Source organism: Vanacampus margaritifer, chromosome 7, assembly GCF_051991255.1.
Source record: "Vanacampus margaritifer isolate UIUO_Vmar chromosome 7, RoL_Vmar_1.0, whole genome shotgun sequence".
NCBI lineage: Eukaryota > Metazoa > Chordata > Actinopteri > Syngnathiformes > Syngnathidae > Vanacampus > Vanacampus margaritifer.
Genome location: NC_135438.1, coordinates 1,898,871 through 1,915,988, shown reverse-complemented (window position 1 = coordinate 1,915,988; position 17,118 = coordinate 1,898,871). Strand labels below are relative to the sequence as shown.

Genomic DNA, 17,118 nt, shown 5'->3' with positions numbered 1-17,118 from the left:
TTACACAGAGCGTGCATGTTTCTGTATTTTTGTGCATGGATTATTTGACATTTTGCGGAGGTATAAACAAAATGTCCTCTAATCCTGGAATGACCCATACATAGACCACAAGAGGGAGGCAGGAGCCTGGATACGAACCCCGAACCTCAAACTTGTGAGGCGGATGTGCTAAACATTTGGACACCATGCTGACCATTTTCTATAATATGTTCCCTAATTAGAATATCTGGACTTTTTTTTTCTCTCCAAAAAAATAAAATAAAAAATTAAAGAATATTTGGACCAAGTACATTGTATTAGTGTAACATTAATGGACAAGGTTAGGAACACGTTTATGTTAAAAGGTAAAACTTTTAAATAAATAGAATGGGATCCCAAAGGCAATATTGATATGATTACGTAATAAGATGACTTAGAAACATGTAATAGCAGATACCATTACGCATGACATCGACCTGAAGTAAATTGACTTCAACACCACTGCAGCAAACCACTAATTGCCAACGAACAATGAAGCCAAACTCGTTGGCGTAACCTATACACACACTTAAAGAAAAGACAATTAAACAAATTCACAGCTGCTAAATAATGATATAGAGATAGATAGATAGATAGATAGATAGATAGATAGATAGATAGATAGATAGATAGATAGATAGATAGATAGATAGATAGATAGATAGATAGATAGATAGATAGATTTTTCAATGCATCCTTTTCCAAGAAAGCATGTGACATTCGTCACACCTTTCCATATCAACGTGAACTTTGTTCAGTTTTGATAATGCGCTGTAAGTACAGCATGTCAACAGAAACAAAACTTCCCGTCGACGTGGTGCGTTCGGGAACCACTTGGAAATCTCTAAAACTGAACGTTTCTTAAGACTAAGAAGCAACGTGAATACGTTCAATGCTGCTAAATATGATACTTGTAATTCAAGTAGGCTATTAGGGAGAAATAACCACGTGTTTATAGATAATTTGTGCCGAACAAATAATGAAGTTTGAGACTTTTTTTTTTAAATGCCTGAATTCCGTTTGTCAGTGAAGGCAGCACGCATCGGCCGCGCCCCTCCTCCACTCCCCGGGCTCAGGTAACTTTCTCCCGGCTCCCTTCCTCCGTACGTGTCGGCCCGCCACTCTCCTTCCAGCCAGGTAGGCAGGCAGGCCAACGGGACGGACCGCAGCCATGGCCGAATCCCAGCTCGTGTGCATGGAGGACGGCCGAATCGGCGTCCAGGTGCCGGAGACGCGGCCGGAGTTCTACTACAGCGAGGAGCAGCGCGCCGCCGTCGAGGAACTCCTCAAGAACGGCGACGGCGCCTTCAAAATGCGTCTCAAGGACGACAACATGACGGACTTTTTATCGGCCAGAGAAGTGAAAATGCTGAACAACAACTTCAAACACTACCAGGAAAGCGGGGGTTGGGTCAGGGAGGCGGAGGCGGCTTCGGCTGCGGCGGCGGCGGGGGCGGGGGGGTCGTCTCCGTCGTCCGACTCCGGGGTCCACTCCACCTACTGGCCCCAGATGTCCGACACCGAGGTTCCGCCGCTGGACATCGGCTGGCCCAGCTGGGGCTTCTTCAAGGGGGTGACCCGGGTGGCCATCCACACGCACCCGCCCAAGGACAACGGACCGCATATCAAGGAGGTGGTGCGCAGGCTCATCCAGGGGGCCAGCAAGGTCAGCGCCGCTCATTGACGCCGCTCATCATCGTGATATTAATAACCATAACAACAGCATGATTTCATGCCGTTATTGTATGACACTAGACTATAGGTTTAAAAATTGCGCTCACTTTTCTGAAGATGACTTTTTCAGTTAGCCCGTTGTAAATATTAAGTTCTTGTTTCAATTTTGGAAAATATTGAGCATTTATTATTTTTCCAAGTTTTATTTTGCCCAGAAAACTGTTTGCAAATCATTTGTTGAAAAGTAGTGCAATAAAAATATACTATTAAATATTTTCTTTAACATGATGAATAATTGTGTTCAATCGTGTTTATAATATTAACCAAAAATAATCGTGTTTTCAATTTTGGCCAAAATCGCGCAACCCTACATTGACGTCTTTTAATAAACTTTATTCTTACCTCTGCCAAAGAGCTTAATATGTTTGCATAGGGTGTTTTTTTTTTTGTGAATGGTCACACTTAACCCAGTTGCACTCACTGACTAAGCAAGCGCTTGTTAAACGTCCACACGGACGCGCATCCTGGAAGGTTTTGTGACACTTTTTGCCGTTCAACTTGTTACTCAGAGTGATTAATTGAAGCGCATTCGTGCTCTGCTTGTTTGCAAAAACACATTCATTGTTGTCAAGTTGGTGAGTTTTCTGACCCCTCTAGTTTTTTTTTTTTTTTTTTTTTTTTACAAGAACGGAGCCTGGTAGAAGATAATCATCGAATTACTCTTGCTGAACATTTCTGAAGTGAAATGAGTCAAGTAACTTGAGTACGTCGATAAAAAAAAACAATGCTGGAGGATTTGTTTCTGCCTCAGTTAATTGTTTATTTGGTGTGCACTGTCGGGCAGCTCAAAAACAAAAACAAAAACACAGTTAATAACCCTGCCATTGTTTGGAATTGAATAGTGTCAGTGTTTAGTGGCTATAGCAAGCTCACCGCTAGCAGTGAGTGCCGAGCTAATAATCGCTAATCACAGCTACGTTCACTTAAGGAAATGCATTTTCAATTATTGTTTTTTTATTTGTTTCTATGACGGCCCATCAGAATATGTCTTCACGTGAAACTGGCCGGTGGAAAAGGCCGGCGACGGCAAAGGGCTGTGCAATTAATCAAAATTCAATTGCAATTTCAATTATTACACTCATAAGAAAAGATTAATAATGCTAGTTTTGAGTTGTTTAAATGTAAATATTTGTACTTTTTTTTTTAATAACTCATTTAGTACATTGACAAGTTGCATAGTTATAGTGTTTCAAATAAATGTATTTGTCTTAATATTTTTTATGTTTGAACATTTTCTTGTTTTGTACCCCAAAAAATTCAAATGATTGTCTTAATCGTGATTTCAATTATTACTAAATTAATCGTGATGAATATTTTCTTCATAATCGAACAGCCCGAAACATCAATGATGTCATCAATTAATCGACTTCGACTTTTATTATATCAGGGATGTGATTTGACCAAAGTGAAATTATCTGAAAATTTAGCCGGGGGTCTGGGGGCCGCTGGCACCCAGCTAGGTCCAGGGCAGTGCCCTGGTGGGGGGACAAGGGGGGGCTTCGGAGCTCATGGGTTTTCCGTGTTTTTAAGTACTTTCAATGCACTCACATGACAAAGAAATAGACAAAACAGCAGCATAAATTTTCAATGTATATTGAACTATCCCATATAAAATGTCAGTTTTAGTCAACTCAAAATCAGTCACATTCAAAAACATTGGACTGCCTTTGCTTTTAAAAACTATCACTGAGAATATCATCATATCTAACTAATGTGATTACTAAGTTAACACATAAATAATGTTGAAGAGTTCAAATTTCATGAACAAATAATTGTATCATGACCAAATGAAAAGTAACTCATATTAGAGCATACCACAAATGTCTTTGTTATAGCAGAAGATGTTATCTGTCGGAGTCATGTGCATACACAATGAACTACTAAAAAAAAAAAAAAAAAAAAAAAAAAAAAAAAAAAAACGGATTTTTTTTTGGGGGGGGGGGAGATAAAAAAAATCGGAATTCCGTGAATTAGCGGAAAAATCACATCCCTGTTATATTGACTACAAAAAAAAAAAACTTTAGTTGTGCAACTGGTGGGGGGAAAAAAACTTGCTTTGAATAGCATCATTGTTATTTGCTTTTTCTACTGAAGGTCGGGAAGTTTTTAAATGGAGCAGTACCAGGCTGTTACATAAACGTAAACAACCACCTACATAAACATATCCTCATTGGCAAAGGTTCGTCACCTTATCGGCAATGCACTTGGGGAAAACCCAGTCTTTGCACAAACATGATCAATTTGGTGCATATGCTAAATGCTGCCTTGAGCTTGCGCCAATGATTTGTTTTTATTTCCATAATCGTTCATCAGACTGATGAGGTCACCGTGTCGCTAGCCCGATGATGCCTTTTAAAACTTCTACCTTTCTACCTTGACCCGATGTCTTGGAAAAAAAAAAAAGTCTAAGTGGTTACTTTCAATCACGTTGCGGTACAGTTTGGATCACGTAACCCGAATCGGTCAAGTTGTTAAAAGCATAAACAAGGCAGAGTGACAACATGAAGGCTAACCATCGAGCGCGTAATTCTACAATTCATGAAACAAAGAAAAGAACAAGCTGAGCTGTGCTTTCAGGAAATGAACACGACTATTAATCATCCCGTCTGTCATAATCTAAAGTATTTTTTTTTATATGAATGACTGCTTTGTTTTCCTTTCAATTCATTTGTCATCACTGAAGTTTTTTCTACTGACAACTCAACAGATTGTGTTATGCATCTAGAAGAATGAATCGAAATAATCCATATTGTGTCAAATGACGTCATCACTCCTCGGACTAGTTCGTTATTGCTCCAAAGAAATGAATTGAAAATACTGAAATAATCCAGAGTTTCAAATGTCCCTACACAGGCAAATGTGCAACGTAGTCATGATTCATGCGATTGCTCTTCTGACGTGACAAGTAAGCTAAAGATGTGAGATATCCTTATTGATCCTCAGGCGATAACCACCAACCTTACATGAATGAAATAAACCAAAATATGATCTTATTGAGCTCAATGTATGTGTGAACTATAATTAACCAATAGCCACCTCGTGGCCTAATAAAAATAAAGACAACTAGAACGAAATAACCCACATGGACAAGTCTCACGAATGCCTTGGAATTTAATCATTGAATCGTATAATCGATAATGCTTTAATTTCTGCGTTGGGCGGCCTGGAACGCGTCCTGGCGCGTGCAAACAAAATATTTGGTCACGCCAGCTCAGACTTGTCAACTCAGTGTTGTCGTAAAAAGACCAAAATCGCAACGCAAAGTCACGTGAAAGTTGAAATGAAAGAATAACACAGCACGGTGTATTTGCTGCTCGACTGGTTGATCGGCACGTCGCTTTGTCTTTCATTTGAGCGCAGCTTTGTTGAATGACATGACAGCGACAACATGTTTATTATTTGTAGTGTTCAGCTACTGCATCGTATTGTTTGTCTTAAAAGGTAAGTGCTGTTCAAAAATTCATAATCGGAACACAGTTTTACTCAAAATTACAGATCGAACGATTATCGATTATTGGTAGTCAAGGAAGCTGGTAACCGAAATTTGGAACTGATATTTATTTGAATATTGGAGTCAAAATTTTGAATAGTACTCACCGGGGTGTTGGGCAGGGGGCCAAGGCAATGGGGTGGGAGGTGCAAGGGTCATTGTTACCACACATCAAAACTTCACTTTTCTTTTTGTTGAAATTCAAGAAGTTCCGTGCCATTTCCTACAGACAGGACAAACATTAGTCACCTTGGAGAAAGTATGAGTTTTGTTCAGCGGGATACAGATACGACTCTCATCCGCATAACAGTGAAAGGAAATACCATCCTTTCCTAGTAGAAGCAACAAATACAATGAAAACAGCAGGGGCCCCAAAATTGAACCCTGTGGAGCGCCACACCAAATTGGGTCAGCGTGAGACTCAGAGCAACCAAGACTAACTCAAAAAAAGTTCTGTCTGCCAAATAGGATCCAAACCACTCTAGAGCACTACCACTAATGTTTCAAACATCAACACTTGTCCTAAAACTCCATTTAAATACCGCAGATGGAAGATTATTGATGAGAAGGGCAGCAGCCGTCGTTTACATCAGCAGTCAACGTTTTTTTTCTTGGATTTATTTGTTCGGAATGATTTTAGAGGCATTTGAAGTGCTTATTACATGTTCCTGTTAGTTTTATTTATTTATATATATATATATATATATATATATATATATATATATATATATATATATATATATATATATATATAAGATGGTGGCCATTTGTCAACTTGATCGTTAAAGGTTGTTCGGCTTAAAACTCTAACAAAAAGTGCAGGGAGGCCCCAAATGAAAACTCTCATAAATCACTCCCTGAAGTTTTCTGCAGTAATTCAAGTTTTCCAAAAATGTCAGTATAACCAAATCGTTATCTTTCACTTATCTCCGTTTTAAGTTCAAATAAAAACGAAAAGTGTGGGGAGTTCCCAGCAAAATTGTTATATTAATGAGCCAGTTTTTTGTTTGTTTTTTTAAGGCAGATGCCGGTATGTGTCGAAATGCCAAATCACTGTGCTGATAATTGGCCTGCCTGGGCGATAATCGCTCCACCCCAACTCTAAATCATTTCATGACATTTACTGTACACCAGAGCTCATGTTCAGCAGCGCCCAACATACGTTTCAGATTTTGGTATATTTTGGGGTTAAATGGTTAATGAGCACCATGGGCGCTAGCTAAGGAACAAACATGAAGGGACAAACGCAAATCATTGCAAGGTCAGAGGTGACAAATCCAGGTCCAGTAAGTAAAAAGCCCGCCACAGTTTGGCTTTATCCCCAGGTGCTAGCTAGCTAGCCAGCAGGTAAATGAGCACCATGGGAGCTAGCTAGGCATCTCGCTAGCTAGCACACGGGGCTAAAGCCAAACTGTGGCAGGGTTTTGACTTTCTGGATCTGTATTTGCCACCTCTGCCCGTAACTCACGTGATGTCATTTTCAGTCGACCGCAAGTGACAACGTGTTTTTAACATGACAAATCTAAGAAGTTATCAAATCAATTATAGACCAAATATGAACTTCTTACTGCTGCAAATGGCTAAATGAGTCAAGTATGTTGTTTTACTCTTAACAGTGATGATGTTGTGTTTACGCAAACAGGCTCGTGCTAGAGTGACAACTACCGTTATTTCCTATGGAAAAAGTTGTTTCAAAATCCAGCAGCTAGTTTCCTGAAATGTCTGACACTGGAACTCTTTAAGACAGCTTCTTTTTTTTTTATTGTGCAACAATGCGTGTGTACCTAATGCAGTGGCCGGTTTGAACCTTCCTTGATGAGGAAAGCCAGAAGCTGTCAGCAACGGGTTCAATGGAAGAGCAACGTTTCAAGTCGTAACTCCTCCGACGGGAGGCGGTAAACAAGCTGGGGGCCGCCTGCCTTAGCAGCACACAAGCGGAGAAAAACGAGTACCGGGTTTTGTTTTGTCACTTAAAATTCTAGCAGAGTGCCTGGTGAGGAGAAGTCAAAGAAGTTTCCACCATTCATTTTGTTGTGCAATAAAGGCGGGCTGTGAAACAAGACTGTGGGTGACCCACTTCTAGGCCGAGTGTGTCAGCTGGAGGAAGAAATGAGTCAGTGTTGTAAAAACATAAACTTAGGAGCTCTGCTGAATAGAGCTAAACTCATTCAAATTCACTCCAAGGTTACTTTGTTGTTGTCATTTGAACTTCTTACTTCAAACCGTTTATTTCCACTGTGCAAGGTGTCAGTCATTATGAATAAATGCCGACAGGAGCAATCTCATTAGTTACATGCGCATCGCAGTCTTAATTTTTTTGAAAAAAAATTGATTCTTTTTAATTGTTCTATTTCTATTGTGCAAGGTGGTGTTTTTAATTCATTAGTGGCAAGAAAAGCACCCGCAAGTGCCCCAATGTGCTGTGGACTATTTTGGAGTGGATTATTTTGAGTTATTTATACCTTTTATTTGATTCATTTATTTTTTATTGTGCACAGTGGTGTTTATGAAGAATAACTAGTTTTGCTTTAGCCATTGATGCTAGCTCCCTAACTAGCTCCCATGGTGCTTGTTTACCTGCTAGCTAGCTAGCTCCCTAACTAGCTCCCATGGTGCTCGCTTACCTGCTAGGGAGCTAGCTAGCTAGCTAGCATCAATGGCTAAGGCCAAATTGTAGCAGAGTTTTTACTCTCTGGACCTGGATTTGCCACATCTGCACTCAAATACTCTCGTTTACTTAGTATGTGCTCAAATGCTGCCAATGTGACAAGTCAATGAACCTGTTTCGTGGCGTTTAATTAACAACATGGACACACATTGACACAACACTAAGCGAGTGAGCTAGCAGGCAAGCGAACTTGCTATCCCGCGGGCTCGCTAACGTGATAAACAGCACGCACTTAATATGGCTGTTTTATGCTAGGATGTCAGTATTTGTTTTTTAATTCAGAGCAGTTGCGAGCAGTGAGCTGAAGGTTTGTGTAGGCAGGCAGTCACAAATTGAGACGCACACACCAATTACAAATTTGTGTCGGCAGGCGAGTGTACAACGTATCCTAGGGTGACCATATTTAAATTTCCAAAAAAAAGAGGACACTCAGCCTGACCTCGAGATACAAAATGCTGAACATTCCAAATATTTTAACATATGTGCATATATAAAACAAAAAAACATTACTCTCTTTTGAAATCTTACATTTTTTGCACAGCAAATCTTTCTCTTTTTTTTTTCTTTTTTTTTTACTTCGAGCGAGGTTCGTACCGAGGTACGGCAGCTCAACACTTGCCACTCATCTGAAGTTCTGGGCCGCCGTCAGCCAGCAGTGCACGTTGCAGTGCACTTCCGCCTCCCATTTGCTGCACAACGAAAAACGGACTATTTCAACCCCTCCCGAAATAATTTAATAAAGTGAATATCTCCCTGTAAAACAGCATAATTCCTCACGAAATCAAGCTAACAATAGCAATGCCAAACACCGTGCAAAGTGAAACAGCCAGTGAATCGAAGCACATCCGCAGAGCCAATCTTTCCTTTTGCACCGTTCTTTGTGAAAAGTACAAATAATTCTTTGTCCCTTACTTTGCTGAAGATCCGGTAGCTAAAGCGTTGGTCTCCCATCCTTCAAAAAGATGACGTTTTCCCTCAAAAGAAAGGCGTGAAAATAGTTTTATATTCTCCAGAGTGGCGTCGTCTTACCGCTTTGCTGTGCACTAAGTGTGTTTTGAATTCACGAACGCGCCGTATGAACGTACGTTCGCGTAGGAATAATACAGCGACGTAAAAAGACTGCGTAGCGATCTGCCAATTTGCGTAAAGGACTTTTCTACTAGGAAACTGACTACGCATGCGCGAACACAGATCGCTACGACGGACAGGGTTGGGAAAAGCTCAGTAGCGGTGTGCCTTCAGGACGATCATTTTTGCAGCATTTTTGCCTGCAGGCCAGACGAAGTCATGAGTCCTTGTTAATTGAGGTGTGAAAATCACCAAATTGTCACTTTTTAACCTATAGGTAGTGTAGGCTTTCTGAAATGAAAGAAATAATTTAAATAAATAGAAAAAGCCAAACGGTTTCAACTTTCATTTCAGCCTGGCCGCACGTCGCTGGTCATTGCACATTTTCATCACTTCAACCATATTTAACTCAGAAACAGAAATCACGTTACAAGGGGTTTAATTGCCACTATTATGCTTTTTTTCAAATTCTTAAATGGAGTGTTGTTTGCATCCTAAACAGGTAATTGCCATCGTGATGGACCTGCTCACAGACCTCCAGATCCTGCAGGACCTGATGGACGCCGCCTGGCGCCGCTCGGTGCCCGTCTACATCCTGCTGGACAACCACGGCGTGCCGCACTTCCTGGACATGTGCTCTCGGCTGCAGATTGGCGCCCAGCACCTGCGGGTAAGACTTTCCCGCCGAGATGATGAATTTCACACATGAGAAATTTTCAACGTTATTTCGCGACTACATTGTAATGTCATTTGAAACTTTTCTTTTTTTTAAATATTTGGTTTGTTTTCTTTTGTTTTGCTGTCTGATGGTCATTGGCGAAGCCAAATTTGGCTACAATGGTCCACTTCTTTGCAATGTAATGTTGTTCCTCTTTTTTTTAATTTGGGCAAATTCCCTAGTAGGAATTTAACATGTGAATTCATGCAACATGGCTGCTTCAAAAACAAAATGTCAGACTCACTCTTCAATTTCGTGCAAGGCTTCTTTGGGCTTTTTTTGTGCAATCTGGTATGATAGACATGTCCACCAAATTTCATGTTGATCAGTGAAACAATCTATTTTTTTTCTCTCCCCAAATTTCCAAAGGGCACTATTGTGGGAATTTTCTTAAAATGGCTACTTTAAACAAAATGGCGGACTTCCATTTCAATTTGGGGAATGGGTCTTTAAAACTTTTTCATGCACCCTGGGATGACAGACATGTCCGACAAATTTAATGTTGATAAGTGAAACTGCTGTAAAAAAAATAAATTTAATGTTTAAAAATTCCAAATGGCAGTATTGAGAAAATTTGCTCAAAATGGTGACTTCAAAATAAAATGGTGGACGTCCATTTCAATGTTGGGAATTATTCCATAAGACTTTTTCTCGTGTCCTGTTATGATGGGCATGTCGTCCACTCACACCGTCTTCACTGGAACAGGATGTTGATTTGCATGTTTTTATTTGTTGACAGTGGCCACCTGCTGCTCTCGTTTATTTTCAAAAGTCATTTCCTGAAGGTGCGCTTGCTTCGCTCACCGCAGAAATGCAGGACGGCGAGCCAACCACAGGCTGACATTTGAAGCTATTTGAACTTGTGACAGTATGAGTGAGTGACGCGTGTTGTTTTCAGGAAGGAACTTGGTCCGGACAAAGATGATCACGTTATTGTCCTCTTCTTTAACTTTGTAATATATTCATGATCGCAAACTCTGCTGTTTTCAGAACATTCGTGCCCGAACACTCACGGGGGTGGGCTTCAACTTGTCCTTCGGCAGACTTCCCGGCTCCTTGTGCTCTAAGTACATGCTGGTGGACGGAGACAAAGTGGTCTTTGGATCCTACAGGTGAAAAAACTATTTCCACAGGAAATCATTTCCCATTGGCCGATGGGTCAATTGCATATTCTACCTAGCAACAAGTTCCCCTCTACATTTTTTATTTATTTTTTACTCAGCCCCCCGAAGCCAGTTTCACTTTGCAATATGAGATTTGGCAGGCTTGTCCATCATGAGTAGACCCACAAAAAAGTCTCAAGAAGCTATGCTTGAAAATACACAGGAAGTCGGCCATTTTGTTTTGAATCAGCTAAGGTTCAATTTGCGGGTTTGGCCGTCCTATCTGAATTATAATTTTTTTTTTTTTTTAAAAATCAGCCCCTGAAGCCGGTTTGACTTAGAAACTTGATATTTGGTAGGCACATTTATCACGAGTAGACCCACAAAAAAGTCTCAAGAAGCCATTCTTGAAAATACACAGGAAGTCGGCCATTTTGTTTTGAATCAGCTAAGGTTCAATTTGCGGGTTTGGCCGTCCTATCTGAATTATAAAAAAAAAAAAATGATGATTCAGCCCCTGGAGTCAGTTTGAATTAGCAACTTGAAATTTGGTAGGCACGCTTATCATTAGTAAACCCATAAAAAAGTCTCAAGAAGCTTTGCTTGAAAATACACAGGAAGTCGGCCATTTTGTTCTGAAGCAGCCAAAGTTCAATTTGCGGGTTTGGCCGTCCTATCTGAATTATAATTTTTTTTTTTAAAAATCAGCCCCTGAAGCCGGTTTGACTTAGAAACTTGATATTTGGTAGGCACATTTATCACGAGTAGACCCACAAAAAAGTCTCAAGAAGCCATTCTTGAAAATACACAGGAAGTCGGCCATTTTGTTTTGAATCAGCTAAGGTTCAATTTGCGGGTTTGGCCGTCCTATCTGAATTATTTAAAATAAAATAAAAATATTCAGCCCCTGGAGTCAGTTTGAATTAGCAACTTGAAATTTGGTAGGCATGCTTATCATTAGTAAACCCATAAAAAAGTCTCAAGAAGCTATGCTTGAAAATACACAGGAAGTCGGCCATTTTGTTCTGAAGCAGCCAAAGTTCAATTTGTGGGTTTGGCCGTCCTATCTGAATTATATATATATTTTTTAAAAATCAGCCCCTGAAGCCGGTTTGACTTAGCAACTTGATATTTGGTAGGCACATTTATCACGAGTAGACCCACAAAAAAGTCTCAAGAAGCCATTCTTGAAAATACACAGGAAGTCGGCCATTTTGTTTTGAATCAGCTAAGGTTCAATTTGCGGGTTTGGCCGTCCTATCTGAATTATTTAAAATAAAATAAAAATATTCAGCCCCTGGAGTCAGTTTGAATTGGCAACTTGAAATTTGGTAGGCACGCTTATCATTAGTAAACCCATAAAAAAAAGTCTCAAGAAGCTTTGCTTGAAAATACACAGGAAGTCGGCCATTTTGTTCTGAAGCAGCCAAAGTTCAATTTGCGGGTTTGGCCGTCCTATCTGAATTATATATATATTTTTTTTAAAAATCAGCCCCTGAAGCCGGTTTGACTTAGCAACTTGATATTTGGTAGGCACATTTATCACGAGTAGACCCACAAAAAAGTCTCAAGAAGCCATTCTTGAAAATACACAGGAAGTCAGACATTTAGGTTTAAAGCAGCCAATTAAGGTTCAATTTGCAGCATTGGTCATCACATTTGAAAGGGAAAAAAAAATCGGCCATTTTAAGGTGACTTTTCCAGCCATCCTTCTAAGACATCCTCATCAGAAGTCTCATCTTGCCAAATTTAAACCAAGTATACAAACTGAGGGATCACACTTAATTGCGAACAAATGAAATTTTTGTAGACAAATTTTGATGAAACAATTAGTGTTATTGTAGGGATAAAAAAGAAAAACATATTGGACAGTACACAAAAAATTCCCCCCCAAAATGGCCACTATAAGAACCAGAACATTACATAAACAATCAAGCTGAATCAAGGCAGAGCACATAAAAGAGTTCAAACAAACAAGTTCGAGCGGTAATTGCAGCCCAGTTTGATTTCAGTGCGCCGCCACACCCGGAAAGCCGCCCCAAGACTGGATGTTCTGGTTCTTGACATGCTGAAGCGCTACGCTTGAGAGCGTCATTAGCGCTTGAGAGCGTCATTAGCGCTCGGAGATTGACACCAATGAATTATACGGGAGATCAGCTGCACCTGCGCCGTCAAAAATGACAGCCGGGCCAAACTCATTAAGCTCAAAGAAGAAGTCGAGGCCACGTGTAAGAGTCGCTCGTTAAATGGCGCCCGTCGGAATGATCTCACGTATCCGATCGGCTCGGACGATTTCATGTCAGCGATTCCACAGGTTTTCATGCGCAGAAATGAACTGCGGTAATTACTGACTGCAAAAGATCCCTTTTGTGAGCAAACTGTGACAACTAATTGGAATGCTAACGATGCTACTGTATAAACGTGTCTGGGAATGAACGGCTTGGCGATAGAATTACGTATAACTTACATATAACTAGAACTTTGCGTATAACGATGGACGATCCTGACCCATCAACAAAAGGTTTTAAACAGGATTTTTTGTCCGATCACGATCGCTGATCAAGTAAAAAAAAAACATAATTGATCAACGATTCGATAAGAATGCATCAATGCATTATATGCATTTAAACAACTTTAGGGACTGGCAACGATAAACCCAAGCGGGGTCGGGGGTCACAAATAGGCAAAGTAGCTTTATTTATATAGTGCATTTCATACACAAAGTAACTCATTGTTTTTCACAAGCAAAACTGTAAAATACATTTAAAAGCAAAGTAAACAAGATTTTGGAAAACCTGATTTAAAAAAAAAACAAAAACTTGAAAATAGCTTAATTTTAAAAATGGGAAAATATAAAAAAAAAATGTTTAACCTGGATTTAAAAGTATTCACATTTGGGGCTGACTTCACTTCTGTTGGCAGTTTATTCCAATTGCAGCGTAACAGCTAAATGCTGCTTCACCGTGTTTGCTTTGCGTTCTGCGCTCCATTAAATGTACAGCATTCAGGAACCAAACCATTCAGCCATTTACATCTTAACTCATTCACTCACAGCCATTTTCACTGAAGCAATCCCCTTCACTCCCAGCTGTTTTACAGGATTTTGACTGATTTTGCAAGGCCCACAGGATATTGTGTTCTATTGCTATAAAAACATGGAACCCCCCAAAAGAAAGATTAGAGCCTATTCTTTCATCAGAAAAAAAGTATATTTCTATCTGTTTCCGTTTTGCAGCAATTAGCATTAGAATATAGCTAAGTTTCCTCATTATTCACAAATCTATTTTAAAGTAATTGAGGGCTTTTTCCTTTTGCTCTGCTGCCACCTGCTGGCCGTTTGTGTAACAACTACCATTTATTCAACCGTTCTTTGCAATTAAGAGGCTACATCAAAGCCATCTGTATGCGCTTGCATTAAAAAAAAAAAACATTACAAAAACGTATAACTACGTCTTTGGGACACTTAAACGTTGAAAATAGAACGTATTTATACGCATTTGGGAGCAAACGAGTTTGATTATTTTTCAAAATTGTAATGTAATGTCCTGCAATCCTCGTGATGTGACCCGAAACATGTTGTTTCCCACGCGTCAGCTTCTCGTGGTCCACGTCGCGCATGGACCGCAACACCATCACGGTGATGACGGGCCAGGTGGTGGAGTTTTTCGACCAGGACTTCCGCGAGCTCTACGCCGTGTCGGATAAGCTGGACCTCTTCCGCGAGTTCCACGTCAGCCCGCCAGCCAACATGAGCGCCAGCGTGCGCACAAAGGCGGGTCCCAAGCGCCCCCCGCTGCCCGCCACCACCTCCCGCTTCCAAGTCAGCCTGGGCGACCCCCGCAAAGTCAACAACATCGAGGTCCCCGCTCACAAGTACTACAACCCCAAGTACTTCCTCATGTTCCCGGACGTCCCTCAGCCGGCCAGGTCCCTGCAGGGGCCCACCAGGCCGTCCCAGCTCTTGAGCCTCACCGAGCCCCCCGACCAGGTCACCAGTAGCGAGAAGCTGGACCGCCTCAGCCCGCTTCCGTCGGAACCCCCCTTGGAGTTCTTCAAGAAACCCAACGGAGTCCCGCAGGAGAAGAAGAAACTGACGCTGAGGCAGAAGATCACCAGGAGGCTGTCGGCCAGCAAGCTGTCCATCAACAGCGGGAGGTCAAGCCCCGCCCCCGCCGGCTCCACCGAACACCTGGAGAGCCAGGACCACCTGGATGTGAGGGTCAAGTCGCCCCCCAACAAGTTGAGGCTCTTAAAGAGGCCGTCCGCGCTCGGGCCCCGGACGGACTCGGTGCAGACGGTGGACACCGCCGCGCAGGACAACATAAGTGAGTGACCACGCCGTCAGGTTACAGCTCAAATTGAAAAAGTCTACACACCCCTGTTCAAATGCCAGCTTTACAAGTCATTTCCAAGCTTCTTTTTTTTTTTCTCTCATTACGACTCTAATCTTTTTGAGAGTTGCAAAAGTGTGCACACCCACTTACAACTGGGGGTGGCGTGGTGCACGATGGCTTGTGCTGCAGGATGCGACTGCAAAAATGTCAGGAAAAGCCTACTAGAACCACAGAGTTTTATTTGGGCTACATTAAATTAGGGATGGGCGACTACTGATACCGACTAAGTATAAGACAGGGTGTGCACACTTGTGCAACCACATTCTCTCCGTTGTTTATGTTTACTTCCCTTTTTGAAAATATTTTTTAAACATTGTAAAATTAGGTGGAAAATTTTTGAAATATTTTTTTCTTAGTCTCATTTTTTTATCTCTATTTTTTTATTCCACACTTTTTTGCTATATTTTACATTTCAATTTGACAAATGTTATTCTTTATTCTCTTCATTTCAAAATGGTATTGTATTCATCCTTATTTTGTATTATTGCTCTTACAATTTTATATTTATATATTTTTTTTTTACATGTATTTAATATTATTTTCCATCATCTTGTTATTGTTGTAATATTCAATATTTTTTTCTTATGAATACATGAACAGCCTCGCTCTTTGTTGCCTGGCTGTGACATTGATTATTTTTTGTTCTCTTTTTTTTTTTATTTAAATAATGATATTTTTTCTCTTCATTCCACAGGCCTGAAGAGTCATCGTCGATCCAAGCAAGTCTGCAAGGTGTCCTGAGGTCTGGTTTTGGACAAATACATTTTTCTCAAGTATATTTGAAACGGTTTACATGCACTAAATTCACTTTTGTTATATAGCATGTAACGTGTTTGAGCAAAGACTCGGACTTTCCGCTGCTCAGTGGACGTAGCGTGCTAGCGGAACCTCGGACCAATCCAAGCGGCTATTAAAACAAAAAGACAAAAAGTGCCTTCTTCATTGTCGCAGAAAAATAAAATCACTTTTATTCTTTCATTGTTGTTCATAATTTGGATTCTTTGAGGTGTTTTGTCGATGTTTAGCTCATGAACTGCATTTTCCAGGAAGGTTGCGGGCATTAAATGATTTAAATGAATAAAAATTTAATTTTGCAATTTGTCCAAAAAGAGAATAAAATATCTTAGTGTTTTTTTTTTTTTTTACAATTTTTTAATTATTAATTTGCATTAATTCATTACAAATATTTTTATATGCTTAATTTTTTATAATATATCAAATACAGTACATATATTTTTAATTTATGTATATATTTGTTATTTTTTCATTAAAGATACTGGTATCTTTTTATAAGTAGAAACTCCAGTAAAAAAAGACGAATAACTAGTCAATTTAATTATTAATCCATTGTTTTAATTGAAAGCATTTAGTTATTCATTTTTTATTTTTTTTCTTGCTCTGACCACTTGAGGGCAGCAGAGTGCTCAGGTGCGTCAGAGAGATACTGTGCTCACATTTTTATACATAACTTAACATAACAGCCATTTCCAGCCATTAGTAACCTGTAGTTGAAGTTGTACGAGGATGGAGGAAGTGGTCATAAAAAAAAAAAAAAATCTGATACAGGAAGCGCACGTATATCTTTGTCTATTTATATACAGTGTACATATTTTGTCCAAACAATGTGCATGAAAAAAAGCAGAAGTACAGTAAAAACACTCCACAGCTGCTTGCACCCAAGGAAGAGGAAGTGATGAATAGTTTAACCCTGAAAAAGGTCCTTTAAATGTCCACCTTCATTTGTCACCAAGCCCCCCCCCCCCCCCCCCCCCCACCACAAAAAAATATATATACGGCATTTAACTGTTTGGCAATTTTAAAAATATTTACAACAGCAGATGGCTTGAAAACTGAACACCACAAAATGTCCGTCCAAGGACCCCTCCAGGGTTCAATCAATCTTCAGTCACTGTACAAAAACTTTG

General features: G+C 40.2%; 2 protein-coding genes across 5 annotated transcripts in view; one reads left to right on the top strand and one right to left on the bottom strand.

The window, feature by feature from the left end:
- Positions 1–8,947, bottom strand: part of cacna1ib (calcium voltage-gated channel subunit alpha1 Ib) — a 136,381-nt gene extending 127,434 nt beyond the window's left edge. For 3 of the 4 annotated variants that reach the window (XM_077569871.1, XM_077569872.1, XM_077569877.1), the window contains exons 1-2: positions 8,823–8,947; positions 5,350–5,465 (exon numbers count right to left, since the gene is read on the bottom strand). In XM_077569871.1, coding sequence (XP_077425997.1) covers positions 5,350–5,401 — 52 coding nt within the window. In that variant the 5' untranslated portion in view covers positions 5,402–5,465; positions 8,823–8,947. The remainder of the gene's footprint in view (positions 1–5,349; positions 5,466–8,822) is intronic. The other variant, XM_077569875.1, reaches the window with a different exon arrangement.
- Positions 1,085–16,171, top strand: fam83fb (family with sequence similarity 83 member Fb). The gene is made up of 5 exons (XM_077569880.1): positions 1,085–1,684; positions 9,481–9,648; positions 10,687–10,808; positions 14,394–15,124; positions 15,888–16,171. The coding sequence occupies exons 1-5, from the start codon at positions 1,190–1,192 to the stop codon at positions 15,932–15,934; spliced, it is 1,563 nt and encodes a 520-aa protein (XP_077426006.1). The 5' UTR covers positions 1,085–1,189; the 3' UTR covers positions 15,935–16,171.
- The last annotated feature ends 947 nt before the right edge of the window (positions 16,172–17,118 follow it).

Excerpts from the sequence above, each read along its gene's own strand:
- fam83fb (XM_077569880.1), top strand. The coding sequence starts at position 1,190 with ATGGCCGAATCCCAGCTCGTGTGCATGGAGGACGGCCGAATCGGCGTC. Across the intron at positions 9,649-10,686 it reads TTGGCGCCCAGCACCTGCGG|AACATTCGTGCCCGAACACT; the intron begins GTAAGACTTTCC and ends TGCTGTTTTCAG. Across the intron at positions 10,809-14,393 it reads GTGGTCTTTGGATCCTACAG|CTTCTCGTGGTCCACGTCGC; the intron begins GTGAAAAAACTA and ends CCCACGCGTCAG.